At 34.5% G+C, this 19,048-nt stretch overlaps 1 protein-coding gene across 1 annotated transcript in view; it reads right to left on the bottom strand.

Moving 5' to 3' along the window:
• Nucleotides 1-19,048, bottom strand: part of ROBO2 (roundabout guidance receptor 2) — a 595,733-nt gene that overhangs the window by 69,795 nt on the left and 506,890 nt on the right. Inside the window, exons 10-15 of the mRNA XM_060098793.1 lie at nucleotides 18,537-18,742; nucleotides 14,229-14,310; nucleotides 13,636-13,798; nucleotides 11,867-12,033; nucleotides 8,591-8,712; nucleotides 989-1,220 (exon numbers count right to left, since the gene is read on the bottom strand). Coding sequence (XP_059954776.1) covers nucleotides 989-1,220; nucleotides 8,591-8,712; nucleotides 11,867-12,033; nucleotides 13,636-13,798; nucleotides 14,229-14,310; nucleotides 18,537-18,742 — 972 coding nt within the window. The remainder of the gene's footprint in view (nucleotides 1-988; nucleotides 1,221-8,590; nucleotides 8,713-11,866; nucleotides 12,034-13,635; nucleotides 13,799-14,228; nucleotides 14,311-18,536; nucleotides 18,743-19,048) is intronic.

Genomic DNA, 19,048 nt, shown 5'->3' with positions numbered 1-19,048 from the left:
AATGGGGGATGAAGATCCTATTATTAATTTTTTTTCTTTACAAGTCTTAAAGGTAGACTAATGATGCCTTTAAAAATATGTACTTCTGCTCATGTCAGTACATCACACTGTAAACCAATATGAAGATAGCATTTCTCTGTGTTGCTTATTATAAGATATGTATAATTTAAAAGTTCTTTGGTCAAACATGTACATCTATGTTACCATGAACAAGCCACACACATTTTCTTAAGGTTGCTCTTATATTGATTTATATGAAATATGTTTTTGTACATAAAATTAGTACAAAAGCAGAAAAGGGGGGAATTTCTTATAGTTGGTATCTGATTTTTTTGTACTTTGATGATAGCATTCATTATAAACCTCTAGTTTAGGGAAGGAGACACTAGACAATGGACTGGTTGAGACCAACATTAATTTCATGTCCATCACAGACTGACTTTAAAAGTATCTGCAGGTAAGAAAAGTTACAAAGGGAAGAGGGAGAGGGAACATCACTAAGAAGAATGCTGCTGCAAACATGCAAGGGGCCTTCTGGATTAGAAATTATGAATCAGACTGGCAGAGCCCATAGGGAAGGAGGCTTATGAAAGGAAATGTCATGCTTTACTCTACCCCAAAAAAGAGAGACAAAGAACAGCCTGTGTACTTGGGTTTCCATTAGCCTGTCCTTTAATGAAGCCAAATGAGCTAAATCCATGTGTTAAAAAAAAAATAGGAAAACATTATAATCAAATTCCAGTGCACTGAAAAACAGGATTTGAAGCAGATGTTTCCTTAAGGAAAATTCAAACTACTTGAATGTCACTTTTTTGAGTTGTTAGATTCTATGAAATTCTCAGAATAAAAGGAGAAAATGATACTTCCTGGATTCACTTTTAGAATCTCTTTTGCTACCCTTCTAAGGAAGATGATAAACTAGAACTTCAACAGAACTTGATTTCATTATGGTTTAAGTTTGGTTTATGTTAGAAATCTGAATACTGACCTTCTTCAGTAGTACGAACTGTTTTAGATTCACTATCCATTCCTTGGAACTCATTAAAATATGGTCGAACTTTAATTTCATAAGTCACCCCCTTTTTCAGATTGACTAAGACAGCACTTCGCTCAGTCGGGACTTTAGCATCTAGATTCTGCCATGTTGATATAGCCTGCAGGCCTGAAGTCTGACGATACAACACTCGGTAGCCTTGAATAAACTGGGGCTGGCGATCCACCTGAAAAACAAAGCAAAAAACTTTTGAAACCAAATGGAAGTGTCTGAGTGATGCCATGGCTTTCTGATTCATCTCCCTGCTTCTAATATCCTTTCCCAGTTCTGAGTTCACGTTGCTCCTAAGTTTTTATTTCCAAAATGAAGAGTAGAACAACATTCTCTCCTGTTAAAAATACTTCATGGGGGGCTTCCCTGGTGGCGCAGTGGTTGAGAGTCTGCCTGTTAATGCAGGGGGCACGGGTTCGGGCCCTGGTCTGGGAGGATCCCATGTGCCGCAGAACGACTAGGCCCGTGAGCCACAACTACTGAGCCTGCGCGTCTGGAGCCTGTGCTCCGCAATGGGAGAGGCCACGATAGTGAAAGGCCCGCGCACCGCGATGAAAAGTGGCCCCTGCTTGCCACAACTAGAGAAAGCCCTCGCACAGAAACGAAGACCCAACACAGCAAAAATAAATAAATTAATTAATAAACTCCTACCCCCAACATCTTCTTTAAAAAAAAATACTTCATAGTAGCTAAGATACTCAATTAATTTAAATTCTTTGTATTAGCACAAAAGCCTGTCAAGGCGTAGACCTGCCAATGTTTCTAGCCTTGTTGCTCGTCTGTTTGTTCTTTTTTTGTAGTCAACAATCCTCATTTTTGTGGTTTTATATGTAGTGTGCTATTGGTCAGGAATCTCCATTCTCACCCCTTGTTCATTCACTAATGCCTTCACTCACTCAAACATTTTCTGAGTTCCTACTAAGAGGTGCCAGTTATTCTGTAAACTCTGAGGGTAAAAATGGAGAATGAAAGTAGAGTCAGTCCCAGGCCTCATGGTGCATAGAATTCAGGTAGAAGGTGGGCATTATTTAATGATCACTCAAACAATGGGCAGGTTACATTCATAACAAATAAGCATATGCAGATATTATGAATGAGCTGTACTAGGAGCTAAGAAAGCCTAGAGTGGAGAGGAAGTTGAGTGATCAGGAAGGGGAGAGTTTCCTGGAAGAAGAACAAGTGCTGAGATCTGCATGGAAAGTAAGACTTATTTAGGGGAAGAAGACTAGGAACAGAATGTGTAAAATTCCTGTAGCTGGAGGAAGCATATGAAAGAGACTCAAGAGTTGTGGCGCCAGAGCGTCTGTTTTAAATGCATATGAAAAGCTTATACCCATTAACAAATATTAAATGAAAGACATTTATTAAGTTATCAACTTCTGGCTCCTCCAATATCCCACTATTGGCACAACCTGACAACTTTCTTGATCCTTTCATTCATTTGAGGTACAGAGGATAAGCAGCTGTTTTTAATAAAAATCTGAGATTTGGAACCTGAAAACCAATATCAAAATATCAAAAAATATCAAAAAACAAGTTCTCATTTTACATTTATTGAAGAGTCTTTTTTGGAGTTACCATTGTTTCATTTCAGGGAGAAAGGGACTTTTAGCTTTTTAAACTTTTTTAATGTCTTGCCATTTTTTAGAAATGCTTGACAAATATAACTATCACAGCACCTTCTTCAATTAATATTCCATATGCTATAGTTTAGTAGCCATATTTTAAGAAGCCTTTAACTTGACATATTTCACTGTCAAATAAAGTGTAAAATTCAGTGGAGAAGAGATGGAATAACCTCATTTTAGGAAGGTTGAAGAGAGAGAGGAAATAAAGAAGGTGCTGATGGAAAGAGTTACTTCAGCTTTCTAAAAATGTCTTTAACCAACTGTTAACACATAATAAACAAAAGGTATTCTTTCATGTATTAACTTCTGGCATTTCTTCATTAGTTGCAGCATTTTAAAATATTTTTTAAGTGAAGACAGAAAATTAAAAAATACAGAACCTCAATCAAAATACAGTGAAACAAAGGGACATTTTTTTTGGTATTTAGAATGTCCAAGCTAGAAAAATCCATAAAGTGCATGAGCATGAGCATGTGTGTTTCTAAGTATAGCTAATTCCAGGTTCACAGATGAGTCTCAACAAGAATTCCTTCACCCACCTGACAGTTTTCTAACCCTCAAAGATTTGTGGAATTAGTGCTACATTTGTATGAGGTTATGTCAAGGAAAAGTAAGCTCGGTTCTGATACCAAAGCTCATGATCTTTGAATCCTCATCCATGCTACCAGTTTGTGTTCATATCAAAGAACATATTTTTTGAAAAGCAGAAGTTGTTCTGACATTATAAAACAAGGCAAGTAAAAAGCAAAAAGGTAAATTTATGAGAGCCAGAGAGAGATGCCTTTCATCAAAGTTGTCAATGTCCAAAAAAAAATCCCTGCAGCATATGTTAAAACAACATTAAGCTTGCATTTTATAAACTTCTCTGCATTCACTTTAAGTGAATTTATATACTGAAAGAAAGACATAACTCACAATAATAGCTTGTTAATACTGAAAGAAGCAAGCTGTGTTTTTAAGAAGGACATTAAGCAGCTGTTTCCAGATGAAGGGAGTCTGTAAATCAGGGTAAATTGGTTTTATCCATGTTTGGTTTTCATTAATTAAGTGTTTTAGGACTTTATGAAGCTAATGTTTACTACACAACATTGCTTTGCTCACTTCAGTGTACACTGCCTTCAACCAGTGTATTCTAATGGCTTACTTAATAGCTAAATAGTTTAACTTGATTTTGCGCGGTTGCTATACATTCTTTTCAGAAGGAAATTTGTTGTTATAGGTGAAAGCAAAAATGAAAATGCTGCACATTACCTATTAAAAAATAGGTGGGATTTTTAGTGGCTATGTGCTCTACAGCACTGATTTTTGGAGCACCTTTTGACAAGTGGTCACGTTTGAGTTAAACCTTATGCTTGTCACTAGTTTTATTAACATTCTAGTTATAAGAAGGAGGATTTTCTTTTAGAGTTGATTATAATCAGAGTCCAGCCACAAATCCATGCATGGGCTTATAGAATTTTAAAAATTGGTATTTTCTGATATCTGAATAAAAAAGAATTGTCTTAAGGAACATGTGAAGTGAAGAGAGTTTCGGTCTTCAGGTCATAAGGTCTCTATTAAGTGACGGCTTAGCCTTTTAAACTTTCTGAGCCTCAGTTTACTTAGTTTGCTCAAATAATACGCATATTACAAGGGCACAGAAACAATTAAATGACTAATACAGTTTAAAGCACTCTGCAAGTTTTAGAGCTGTACGATGATAAAGCATTGCTACATAAGGGATATACTAAAAATGGGGGCCCATATGTGGACCTCAAATCAGCACTTTCATTAAAAGGTTTAAAGCGGGATGCTCAATACCTATCATTTCAATTTTAAAAATTCCATCTATACTGAAAATTCAAATTGAATTTCCTTTGGTGGGCTTAGCTTTCTAAGTAACTGATCTGGGTTTAATTGAGTTCTGAAATTCTAGTTCGCCAAAGCACTCTTTCAACTCCAGTAGCTGTGATGTTTAAGGGGCAAGGGGCCTGTAATCCTTTTTGTCCTTGAATAAAAACAAAACACTCACACACAAAAAAACTAGAATAATGATTTTAAAATAAGGGATTTATTGCTATTTTCTTTGTAAAACAGCCATTTTCATCATTTTTACCTACCCTCATTATAACAGCAGTCACTTTTAGAAAGTGGCTTTTGTTAAGTATTGTTGCTTCAAGATTAGACTTGTGGGGCAGGCAGATGGTCTTTCCAGTCTAAACATCCTATGTGTTTGGTAATAGAATCCTGCCAACTATTGATAAACCATATCAGCTGACCCCTAATCGAAATACATGGGCTGGGGAATATATTTCTTCCCTCAAACATCAACATGTCTATAACTCAAATACTAACAATGTTATAACTCAAAGAACATACACATTTAGCACGTTGAAAATATGACATGAAAATGAAATATTTGGTTACAATTTCTTTGGCAACTGATCTGACTTCCAGCCTAAATTTATTTCACTAAAATTTACCTCTGAAATACATACTTATCTCATGTATAACTACAAATTCATGGGGAATTTGTGATATAATTGGTTTCTTTTTTAAAGTAAAAAGTTAAAATGTATGAAAACAACTGATTTGGTCATTCAACAGACAGTTACTGAAAAAGTATTTCATAATGAATGCTTTGTTCTGAAAAAACAGAAATGAAAACATGAACTTTGGACTCTCAGAACTCAAGATCATGAGGGATAGAGATATGAAAACTAGTAATGACAAGTTTTTTGGGATATAGAGATGAATATGACAAGGTCCCTCTCTTGGAAGAACTCCCAGACTAATGATCTGAAATTTTTTTCTAACTTGATTTATTCTTTTAAATTCAGTGACTTTTAAAGTGATTAACTTCATAAACATAATGACTTTGATTCTTACCCAAATAATTTCCACATTTAGAAGCAGCTTAAAAAAGAAACCCCTTCAAAACTCACAACAAAGCAGAGAAGACTTTTTCAATTGAGAATGAGGAAAAATCTGTTGTTAAAAATACAACCCTTTCCTTGGCTTTATTTGTTTTGTATCTAGCCAAAGCTACAGAAAGATGGAAGAGCCATGGCAGATGATACCCTTTCTGTGCCATTGGAAAAATGATGAGGTCATTATACTCCCTTCATGGGAGCAGAAGAATAGAAATCATTATATGCAGAAAACAAAATAAGTCTATGTGAAATTAAATCAAAAATAAAATTGGAAACAATGTAATCTTAAATAATCATAATTACTCTTAAAGCATAAATTTAGTTTTATTTTTTGTTAAAGCATTATCCCGTTTTGTACTCACTAAACATTTGACTGGTCTGGCTTAAGAAGTAAAGTGCCCCATCCAGGATCATATGTTTGAATTCCACAGTTAAAAGGTATTTCTTTCAACTAAATATTTGTCTACAGTTTATCTTTAAAGTGAAAAACACTAAAAGCAGGTTTAAAGTAAGGAAATTCTAATCCTATCTTTACCTGTAAATAGACGTTGGATACTGGGAACACTGTTCAACCTGTCTGCATTGGTTTCCTTTTACAAGTCTATAGAACTGGACAAAACAGCCTTAAATGTTAATTTAGTTTCCTCTGTTCAAATAAATAATGCCTCTATATTTCCCCATATAGAAGTAGATAAGTGATAATGCTGTTTCTGATGCCTGAGGATAAAGTTAATCACTTCCTCTTTGATTGAAACCTGTGTTTATAAAATGTGTACATACGGTTATGGCCCTTATCCCTGTGTACCATCATTAAGAATTCCCACGTTTTTCTCAAGCAGATTTGTGTCTCTTTATACAGTGTTTCCCCACATCTAGTACAAAACTGGTCCTCAAAAAATGCTTGTTGAGCTATGTTTGCTCAATGGTTTTATTATTAAGAGGATGCTGGAATAATTCTCTTCATTGTGTTTCATATTTCAAACATAATTAATTAAGAACTGATGAAAAATAACTGGTTTTCCTTTTTCAACTTCTTTTGTTAAGGAAATTGATGGAAATGGGTGAAATAGTTAGTTCCCTAAAGAAACTTGGATTCTAAGGGGGAAAAATCCATTTTTTTTTAACTTACAGTCATTCTTCTACTAACACAAAAACAACAACAAAACTAATAGTCATAATTATAAATACTTTCTAATTAATATAATTCATTCTAATTAATTATGATTGATATAATTCTAATATTATAATTAAAGTGAAAATTTTCTAGAGATCCATAACTCAAATGACCATTACTTACACAACATACAAGATCTAGCACATATACAGGAGGCTTTAAAAAACTGTGCTCTTTTATCATCCTCATGGATTTTTAGTGGCAAGAGATCTCAGGCATAAATGAGAAGTTGGCAAAACTGTATTAGGCACAGGGAAGAACATTATCTGGCTCTTCACAAAACAGACACACATATACAAGGGCTAATATCCTCTAATATGAGTAATATGGCTATTTTTATGCTATTTCTTGTTTTCATTGCAGTGGCTATCATGCGATGAAAACATTTGTATTTTGAAATAACAGTGGGCCCGTTGACATTTAATAATGCATGGAATTTGGAATTGGATGTTCTTAGCATATATTAAAATATCAATCTACTTCTTAAAACCCATTAATTTTTTTACTACATATGTCAAATTATTAAAATTATATACTTTTCTTTGTACTGCTGGATGGGATTCAGCTAAAAGAATGTGAAGATGATTGATTTATATTTAGAAGAAAACTTCAAATAAAATTTTTTGTGCTTCAAATGACATCATTAAGAAAGTAAAAAAAAACATCCCACAGACTGGGAGAAAATAGTTACAAATCATATAATCTGATAAACGATTTGTATCCAATATGTAAAGAACATTATAGAACTATACTAAGAAGACAAACAACTCAATTTAAAAATGGGCAAAGAATTTGAACAGACATTTCTCTAAAGAAGATATACAAATGCTCAATAAGCACATAAAAGATTCAAAACACTAGTCATTAAAGAAATGTAAATTAAAATCACAATGATATACCACCCATACCCACTAGAACAGCTATAATCAAAAGGACAGGATAAGATGCAAGAGAAACTGGCAAGGATGTGGAAGAAACTAGAACCTTCAAATATTGCTTGTGGGAGCATAAAATTGTGTAACCACTTTGGGAAACATTTTGGCAGTTCATCCAAATGCTAAGCAGGGAGTTTAATTCAACAATTCCTAAGTCTATGCAAGAAAAATGAAAATATATGTCGATGTGTACACAAGTGTTCATGGCACCATCATTCATAATGGCCAAAAGTGGAAACAACTCAAATGTGAATCAGCTGATAAATGGATAAACAGGTGTATGTGATACATCTATACAATGGAATTCTACTCTATAATAAAAAGGAACAAAGTACTAATACATGCTACAACATGGATGAACCTCAAAAACATCATGCTGAGTGAAAGAAGCCCGATACAAAAGATCGTATATTGTATAATTTCATTCACATGGAAGAAATAGGCAAATTTATATAGACAGAGAACAGACTAGTGGCTGCAAAGGGCTAAAGTCAGGGGAATGGAGGGGTGACTGCTAATAGGCGGAGGGTTTCACTTTGGGATGATGAAATGTTCTAAAATCAGATTCTGGTGATGACTGCACAACTCTGCAAAGATACCAAACAATACTGAGTTTCACACTTTAATTCTGGTATGTTAATTATATCTCAGTAAGGCCATTTAAAAAGTCAGGAGACAGATCATATTGTTTATATTGCGATCTAGTTTTACTCTAGTCACACTTTTATCTATTGAATTTTTTTTCTTCTTTGCCTTTGATTACACCTTGACTTGAAATGGTGAGTGTTTTTGCTACTTTTTTTTTTTTTGGTTTGTTTGTTTGCTTTTTTCTGTTTTGGTTTGTTTTCTTAAAGGAGTAAAAGAGACTATCATTAGGATAGTCTTTAAAAACTTACCGTCCATGTGACTTGAACAGTGGTGGGAGTCAATACAACTGGAGTATGAAGATGGACAAGGACGTCACCGAGTTCTTTCTGGACTTGTCTATGGTCCACTCCCTGTGCTGGTGGGCTGATATCTATAGGGATAACCATTCCCAATATTTAAAAATTAACAGTGGAATTCTAATATACATTATATAAGCCAATATTATGCCATTAGAAGTAATTACAGGGGAAAAATTAAGAACTCTTTGGGACAAACAACGTTAAAGCATATTTATATATGTACCACTATTTTAGAACATAATTTGAGAACTGATATTTATCTTCACTAAAATAATATTAATAAAAGTGTATGCAACCCCTTAACCCCACTCAGTACACCACTGTGAAAGATCTATTATTCTCTTATTAAAGGATGAAGTATGTGCTGCAAGACTTCTTTAGAAACATCAGTTTTACACAGTTTTACAACATGTTGCCATGTTGAAGGACTTTTCCAAGTCGTTAATGGGGCCAGGTCTGAAAATTGCTGTTGAGGAATTTGTTCAATCCCTTTCCCCAGTTAGTAGGTTGTGTGTTCCTATTCCCTGATCTATTTCAGTCTGGGAGTGTGGAAGAGAAAGTAATCAGGGGGACTGGGAGTGAATTATGTTACTAAAAGTAAACAAAATGAGGGAAAGAAGAGGAAGAACCTTCCCAAATTCACAAAAATAATTTTGACTGACCAATTTTAAATGCTGATAAAATGTTCTATGTAATAAATTCTGAACAGTACTCCAATATCTGACAAAAAATCATGCTGCTATTTTTTTGAAGTGATGGAGGGGTAGGAGGGAGAAAGAATTACAATGTGTAAAATAATATACTCTCAGCCATAAACTGTTCTGACCCCTTATTCACCATTTGCCTAAATACTACTCTATTTCCCATACAATGGTTTACATCCTATGTGTCCATTAAGAAAAAAGATAAATTATAGACATCCAAGTCCATCAAATTGATATCAAACACTGAATTTCACACATACTCAAATCAGCTTCTTTAACTGGTGCACTGCAATGTTACGTTGAAGTTTTTTCTTCAATCACCTTATTTAAGGAACAAAGTCCAATTTAAAATGATTTATTTTCTTAATCTTGTTTTCTCCTATTTTCTCAGGCCACAATGCAACACTCTTGCAAAAATATTTTTAAGTGCATATCTCAGCCATAACTTAAATTGGGTGCACTAACTTAAGTTGGAACATAAATAACTGGGGACTACATTTTGGTAATTTTTTTCCAGTTCCACTTTTTTTCATCCTTAACATAAACAACACAGTGAGTTTTACTTGATTTAGAAATCATATATATATATATATATATATATATATATATATATATATATATATATATATATATATATGTATGTATGTGTTTGTGTGTGTATATTATTAACATCAGGTGAATACTATTAATCTTTGCTGACATATCTATGATCTACTGTGATATTGATGGTACAAGTACCTGCTGCCTTGCTGAAATAAGAAATTGCTAAATTCTACAGTATTTAATATCTTTGAAAAATAAGAGCTCACACAGCCAAGTGTTCTTTGCAAAGAAGTGCTTTGCAGAATGTAAAGCTGCTGAAAGTGTGGTGTCAAAAATGATCCTGGGCTTCCCTGGTGGCTCAGTGGTTGAGAGTCCGCCTGCCGATGCAAGGGACACGGGTTTGTGCCACGGTCCAGGAAGGTCCCACATGCTGCGGAGCAGCTGGGCCCATGAGCCATGGTTGCTGAGCCTGCACGTCCGGAGCCTGTGCTCCACAACGGGACAGGCCGCAACAGTGAGAGGCCCGTGTACCGCAAAAAAAAAAAAAAAAAAAAAAAGATCTGGGTACTACAATTTCTTGACTTAAAACCATACACTTCTTCATTTTCAAGTTCAATTATTTAATTTACTCATTAAATTCAGACACACTAAAAGCAACTGGATCCAGGCAAGGTAAAATAGAAACAGTTTCAGGTCGTCAAATTCCTTGTTGTACTTTTTCCTTCTCTTGAGACAGGTTCTTTACCTACAGGCCCTTTATCATTATGGGAAATTAATCACATTATTGCTTAGAGAACAATAGCAAAGTGGCATCCCCTCCTCCCTTGACTGTCATCATGTCAGCAACGTTGCAAAATCACGTGGTGACTTTATTTGACTTGATTCCTTTAAGGTGCCCTTCTCCGTTATAATAGCATGCTAGTTACTATCACCGAACTACACTGTAATTATAATAATATTTTATGGCTGTATGGTGCTTTTCATAGCATAAAAATACTACTTTGAATTATAAATATCTTGTTCAAAGCCTTTTACAAATAAGAAATAATTAACCCTTTCTCAAGAACCCTGTGGGAAGTAAGCTGTAACAAATAATAAAGCCACCGTTTCTATTTTATTAATTCCCTTCACCTACTAGTAAGAGGGAAAATTATAATTCAACATCACATATTAACCCCTAGACTGCAGTAACTTCTCAGTTTGAAGAGGCAGGCTATGAAAGATGTGATGAGAAATCTCCCATTTTGATCTTATAATATTCTGGGCGGGTTTTTTTTTGTTTGTTTTTTTTTTTTTTAGTCAAAAGCATTGCATACCTCGGGAAGAAAGCTTGGTTTACTGCTTCTTGGAACAAATTGTTCCTTTAAACATGTGGTTTAATAAAATACACTGTAATGATGCTTGTCAAACTTAAGCATGAATATTCCTGGAGGGCACTTTAACAGGCTGCCAGGCTCCATCCCCAGAGCTTCTGAGTCAGGGCCTGAGAATCTGCATCTCTTATGTGGCCCCAGGTGATGCAGATGCTGCTTCTGTGGGAACCACACCTTGAGACCCGCTGCACTATCAAAACACAATTCCTGAACTAGAGGAAGTAATTTTGATATCCCTAACAGGGCATTTTATCCATTAAAGATCACTTTTTGCTATTGTACAATTAATTTCAAAGAAGGAGAAACATTTTACCTTCTTTTGAAATATAGCAAAGCCCTACAGTTAAGCACTAATTTAACTTACTATGTAGTTGTACCAAATTATTCTGTTTCTTTTTTACCAAATAGACCCTGACAGCTCCAGAAAGAGGACACTCACCAACATGAACAACAAGTTTTCTTCTCTTTCACTGGATCAGGTCTAGTGAAACATTATAATAAGCAATGCAGTCACATTTATCTTTGGTCCTGCAACCCCTTTGTCCTTAAAGATCTGTTTAATGCCTCCTTCTAGAAACAGTCATGTTTGCAGCTATTGAAATTACCTTGTGTGCGCACAGGATCTGACATAGCACTTGGGTCACTGAGACCTTGTGGGTTGATTGCTCTCACCATGAATAAATAGATTGTATTGGGCCGCAGTCCTCTCACTGTATAGAGGGTGGTCTTTACGTGGTTTGCCACTGTCTGCCAGCTATTGCTCACTGATTGGCTGAAACATGAACAGAAATTTCATTTAAACAGCAGTCATAAGGGTGTTGGAAATGGAGTTGGGTATCAATGACAAAGGTTAATGGCTGAAAATTAAACACACACACACACAACGCTTGAAGTGTTCAGCCCAATAAATGAAACATTTGGATGATTTCAGTTTATTCAACAACAAAGCCGAGCCCACCTAACGGAAGTGCCATGCACAACAAAATTAAACTCAGCCCAGGAGATGTGATAGCCCTTTGCTAAAGCACAGCAGCCACTAAATGAATACCTGTAAAAGGAACAGAGGCCAAGATCACAACATCAAGTTTATACAATAAATATGGTCCTCGTAAATGTATGTATATATACCTTGAAAAGAATTAACCTGTAGAAAGAATAAATGGACTACAGAGTAAATTATGCCAATACATTTTCCTGTTACAAGGTGTGTTTTCTTTTGCATCAATTCCACATGCAATATTATAATAGAGCCTTCTAAAACTACATATCTGTAAAAGAAGAAAGGAAGCATGTAATGAATATTTTCCCTTGGTCACATTTTAAATAAAATTGTACATTACACAATATTGTGATTTATCACTTCTGAATGGTGAAATATCTCTGAATCTGTATGTGTGGACCCTTTAACAGTCATCTACTGATGGGATGCCCTTTTATAGCACTTTGTCTAAGGTCAAATGCTGCTTTTGTTTAGAATGAGGAGGAAATGTGATTTTCAGGGCTGTCTGTTTATTTTTTAGAAGTCTTTTTACATCAAACCATGAAACTTATAGAAAAACACTGTTTTGAAATTTGAAAACTATATATCGATCCTTAACTTTAATAGGTTAGGGAAGCCTAAAATGAAAGTGATGATTTGTCCTAATGCTTAAAAAGGAGAGAGGCTATCACTATACTTATAATGGCAAACAGAAGCACATTGAAACTAAATATGAAGCCACATTTTCCCATTAGTACAACTATTTTTTCAAATTCTCATAAAACAATTTTATACTAGTATTTGCTAATTTATAGTCTATTTCCTTGAATTGATGGCAATTATTTCAAATAACAATTTGACATACCTTTTCCTTTCAGCAATCAGAAGTGCATGTACTCAATCTCTTAATCGTAGCTTTTAATATTCTCTTAGGCATAGCCAATACACTTATTCAAATATATAGCATAAAACACTGGAATTATTCTAAATTCTGCTCTAATTATTAGGAAGTAAAATTCCAAGCTTCCATGCCTCAATAACAGTTGCATAACTTAAAAAGTGCCTGTGCCTAATTAAATTATTTTCTGCTTAGCTCTAAAGCCAAAATTCACATCTGATAAATCCCTACAATGGTCAAGAGCTAAATGATTATGTCATAACTAGATCCCTATAGATGTAGGCATGGATAATGCATATTTAATCGTATAATTAAGGTATGAATGAAAAATAAAACTAAAGTCTATTCTTGAATAAAGTCAGATATAAAAGATAAATTCTTAAAATGCACTGATTAAGCATGTCCTTAGAATAAAACAGCAGGATAGCTCACTTGAGATTTTAGGATATAGGAGCTAAAGCAAAAACCCAGTGGAGAAAAAAGGAACAGTCTCATACCTGAAAGCCTCAATGATATATGCACTTGCTGGTAGGGTTCCAGGGGTACCTGGTTGCCAGGACAAGGTGACACTGTTCTTAGTAACATCAGTGACCTGTGGTTTGGATGGTGGTCCAGGCAGGTCATTAAAATCATAATTTTTACTGATTGTTGCTCCAGACTCTAGAGAGGACAAATAGAAAAAGCTTCATTTCTGATTGCATAAGCTGACACAGATGCTTAAAAGGAAAACAATCTATTAAAGAATTTGAATAGACAGTGAGCAATTCATCTTCATGAATCAAAAGTATGTAAGTGAATATTTGATTTTTCCTACATATTAGTAAATATTTACTTTCACACATGATCATTAGAATTATTTGTTCTTTAGACAGAGAAAATGAAGTAAGATTATGAAGGACAAATGTATCATATTTCATATGTGCAATGCTATGTACCAAGAGGTATAGAAATGAAAAGTGGCATAAAGCTTAGTTTTTACATTCAATAAATTTTAAAAATTGATCTCTCTTTAACTTGTTATTTGATAATGAGCTAATCACTGAAACTGGCTCAAGATTTCTTCCATTAAAATAGTTCACAAAGAACCCACCTGTCACATCCAGCACAGCACTCCAGGAAGTCTCCCCACTTGAACTTGTAGCCACACAAGTATAAGTGCCAGTATCAGAAATCTAGTGGGCATAGAAGGGAGAGAATAAAATTGTTTTAATTGATTTGTAGAATAATTACTCAATCTCAACAAGGCAATATTTGACTGCGAAAATGTGATATATCATTTGGCTGTCCAAATTATACATTAGAGTCAATCATATGCACACATAAAATATTAAAATAAGCACATATGTATTTTATTCATAATGGTGATTCAAAGATTCTTATTATATTTCTACAACTAAATGCTATTTGTCTGTAAACTTTAGTTGTCTTTCTATTTGCCTCCACAGCAATCCCCTTATCTTTTAATTCCAGTTTATGTTGGTGCTTCACTGTGTCAGAGTTAGATATGGATAACTCAGGACAGAATTTTTCAGCATCCTATAAACATTCAGAGATCAGTAATGCAAAGCTGTCCTCATTGTCTTCAATAAACTGTATTTCACAGAATAAAATATACCCAGGAGTAAATAAGCACTGAGATAATAGGGGGGCAGACCTACTTCTTTTTTTTAAAGACATGGAGAAAAGTGAAGAAGAATTTTTTTTTAAAGGAAAACTAAATCTTTCCTTTTAAAGAGTGCAGTACTCACTTTTATTAAAATTGTAGCAGTGTAACAGTGAATGAAATAAAGTTGTGTCATTAAAAACAAGCAAACGATACCCATGGAATCATTGCAATAGAGAGCTGAAAGGGTCACAGAAATCACCTAATCCATAACACTTTTTAAAGCATACTAAAAACTGTCTTTCACTGATTACATAAAATGTTTTTGTTATTCATTGAAGAGCAGCAAAAGACTTTGAGGAATAGTTGACAATATAATCAAGAGTTCCCTTTTGTAAATGTTAAAAAGCAGAAGATTCCGTGATTATACTTTGACAAAAACTTCAAGATCGGTAATATGTAAATCAAAAATCCTCCCTGTGGTTGAGCTCCATGGGCTTAAATTGCAAACAACATTCATTCAGGTTAGTTTAGGGGTGAAGGAAAAGCGAGACTGGGAAGAGAAACTGATGACCAAACAGAATAAGGCAAAGCAGAAGATGTAGAATTAAAATTCCATGATGAGCGTGAGTCTAATTGTTGATAAAATATGGGAGTTCATGGAATATAATATCTGTTGGGTTCAAAATGCAAGTGTATTGATGACTCAACCTTCCACAACTGATTCTCAGGTAAATCATTAGTGCCTGGATGTTACTGCGGTTCCACAGTTTTAATTGATTTTAAATGGCATTATGTATTTTAACTTAAGTTTCAAATTACTCTGTCACGTCATTCTTTGCCATATTATCTCTGTACAATTGTCTTCTATTATACCAAGGGAAGATGGGGGATAGCCATTGTAGAAAGAGCCATTTTTTCAAATGTGGCTGTGCACGCATTATAGTCATTAGAAACCTTTGCTTTTAAGAAGCATCACTCACAAACTAAATATAATGAGCCAAGGTTGGATTTTAATGGGATGTTCATTTGAATATGGTCTGTGAAAGAGTAAAAAATTTGCATTTTATTATAGCAGTTGAACTCAAATGTAGCAATTGTTATTATGTGTAAATGCTAAAAGAAGAATACTAGGTAATGCTTCTTAACTGCATCTCCTTGTCATTGTGTGGAGACACAAGTCTGACATTAGCTGTGGTAGGTAGGTTTTAATGATTATTGGAATATTCTCCTTCTCAAAAGAAACGGATTCAGCTACCAATTACTGGACCATGAGAACAGTGTTCATCACACTATTTTTCCCCCCTTGCATTAAATACTGGAAAAGAAAGTAAGACGTAAAGGAATATGATCTACAGAAACCCTCTCTTAACTGTATCAGTGAAGTAGTGTAAAACATTTTATTTCTGTTAAAGACGGTCATCTTACAGAAAAAATAACAATGTTTTTTCATTGTGGAGCTTATCAAAAGTGATATGAAAACCCTAAATATCATTGCTAAAGCTCACTCTTGTATCACCATCATCATCACCATATTCATTTTTATTCCTTTAACTTTAAATAATGTCTTCTCTGGTCATGAGTGCTTCATATCGTTTCCGTCCTTCTCTTTTCATCCTTAATCAGTGCTTTGAAAAAGACTAATGTGCTGGCAAACTCTCTCACCGACTTTTCTCCTTGTGTAGCTGGCTGCAGACAAGCTCCCAGGAGTATGAATCTCAGAAAGACTACTCAGAAGCCTGAGAGAGGGGCTCAAACTTTGTTTGACATCATCAAGCACCCACCTTTAATTGCTTCTTTTAAACACTATTGGGGGTCTTGACTGTTCAAGCACACCCTTTAATTCAGCAGTACAGTGGAAATGCATTAACCTCCATGGCCCAAGAAGTCTGTCTTTAGCTCAAAGAGAGAGGTTAAATTGTTTACTCAAGGAGAGCTGGCATTAATTTTTTAATAACTCCCATTTTGTCCAAAGAAGGTTTACAATTAATTTACAATAAATAAAAAGACAGGCTAAAAACCTGTATTAATTTATTTTTCTTTAAATTGAATTTGATAGCATTTTGTCTACTTAGAGCAATAATTAATGCCTATCTCAAAATTAAAATTAAAAAAATATATACATTCATTATAGTAACAAAAGATTTGTGTTTGTGTATGCATGTGCACACTACAAAAAAAGTCATTCTTCCTTTTTGTTATGTGTCCATATTTTATACATCTGATAAACATGTGATTGTAAATAATTTACACTGTAAGAAAAAAACACTCCCCGTTGTGATCATTTGAAAATACGCATAATAAAAATATTTTATCTTCCTCCTCAGGCTTCTGAATGGGAAATTTCAACATCTTTTCGTTTGTTTTTTAATCACCTTGGTTCCCAATTTATACCTAGATACCAGATGCTACTAATTGTTCTTCCACTGAATCATTTTCAGTCAATTTTTCTTCATGTACTATTACATCAACCACCCTAATTCTGGCCCTCATTCCCAATCTTGTGACTATTCTGACATACTCTTGAGCTTTAGCATAGTGCTTGCTATATGGAGGGGAGGCTTTCTATATTTGGTTGAATGAATTGACTATACTTGTGGAGGGCAGGTGGCCCCCATGATAACATCCTTCTGGTATTCACACCTGGTGTAATCCCTCACCTTGAGTGTGTATAGGACCTGTTGACTTACTTCTGGCCAATAAAATATGTCATGGAGGTGACAAGATGTCACATTTGTGATTATGTTATATAGGATTGTAATCCTGTCTTGCTAAAAGACTCTCTTCCTTGTTGACTTTGAGGAAGCAAGCAATCATATTGGGAATATCCACATGGCAAGGAACCATAGGCAGCCTTCAGTCAATAGCAAGCAAGAAGCTGAGGTCACCAGTCTGATAGCCATTAAGAACTGAATGCTGCTAACAACTATGTTGTTTGGAAGCAAACTGATCCCCAGTCAATTTTCAGATGAGACTACAACCCTGACTGTAGCTTTGTGAGACCCTAGGGCAGAAGACCCAGCTAAGTCATGCCCAGGCTCCCAAAGAAGATATGAGATAATAAACATGTGTCGTTTTGAGCCTAATAACACAAGTGTTGTGAAGTGTTTGCTAATACTGTTACACAGAAGTAGATAGCTAATATAATATTCAGAAGTAAACATTTATTTTGAGGTGCTCCTGAAGCAAGTCTAACTTGGTAAGTTGGCAGGAATGGTCATTTTCTATCATGTCATCTTCTGTTAAAAGACCAGCAATGGCTTGTTCTTGTGCACAGATTTAAATCTAAACTGCACAGCAACTTTACCTAAAATGTAAGATATTTTTACCAACTAGCCAAACCTGCTTCCTATGCAGTCATCGGTCTCATCTCTTTATTACTTTCCACATAACTGTTTGGCTGAGCCAGTTTATCCACGTTTCATTATGAACTTCCCTTGTTCATGAGAGTAAATCAGAAGGATTTCTCCTTTTCAATTATTTTAAATGTACTATTACTATCATTAACTTTATGTGTTTAACCTTTTTAGTTTCATTGATTACATACATATAGGATAGAATGAAGGAATAAAAAGTTTCTAGGCCTGTTATGAACTTATAATTAACTTAAGGACAATGAACTTCCCTTTAATTTCAATTTGCCATTTGTAAAATAAGAAATAACAGGGTCTATAATAAAATGTATAGCAATTATGCAGGGATGTAAGATTTTAATTTCACAACACAGTTTTTCCCTAGGGAAGTACATACTTCTGTTGAGATGAAGATCCAAATACAAATTCCAACATTACTTACGCGTAAATTCTTAATCTGCAAGGTTCCTTGTTCTTGTATAGTTGCTCTTGGATCTCTACCCAGAAAAGTAAATCCCTCCTTTAGCCAGCTAATTACAGGAAGAGGGTCACCAGTAGCTTTACATTTCAGTAATGCTGTACCATCTACTGCTAGCGTTTGGTTGGCTGGGCCTTGTAGTATTATAGGTGGAGGTCTATCTGTCAAAACTAAAGGACAAAGATTTTTTCAGGATATTTTAATTTTATGAAATTTGGTAGTCTTTATATCATCAGTAGTCTTATATCAAAAGTAAGATTAAAGCCCCAAAGTCATACATATTACTTATAATTTTTTCTGTAATATTCTACATCCATTATATATCTATCATCTATAATTACTATACATACACCTGTACATATTTTACTGAAGCCATACTATATTTATAACTTACTCTGAATTACCTATAATTAAGATGATAATAAGATAAATTCTGACATCTTAGAAAGGTTTAATCATATTAAAATTAAAATTAA

Source organism: Mesoplodon densirostris, chromosome 5 (assembly GCF_025265405.1).
Source record: "Mesoplodon densirostris isolate mMesDen1 chromosome 5, mMesDen1 primary haplotype, whole genome shotgun sequence".
Taxonomy (NCBI): domain Eukaryota; kingdom Metazoa; phylum Chordata; class Mammalia; order Artiodactyla; family Ziphiidae; genus Mesoplodon; species Mesoplodon densirostris.
Note: the sequence above shows the minus strand (reverse complement) of the source record. Positions and strands in the feature narration are given on the sequence as shown.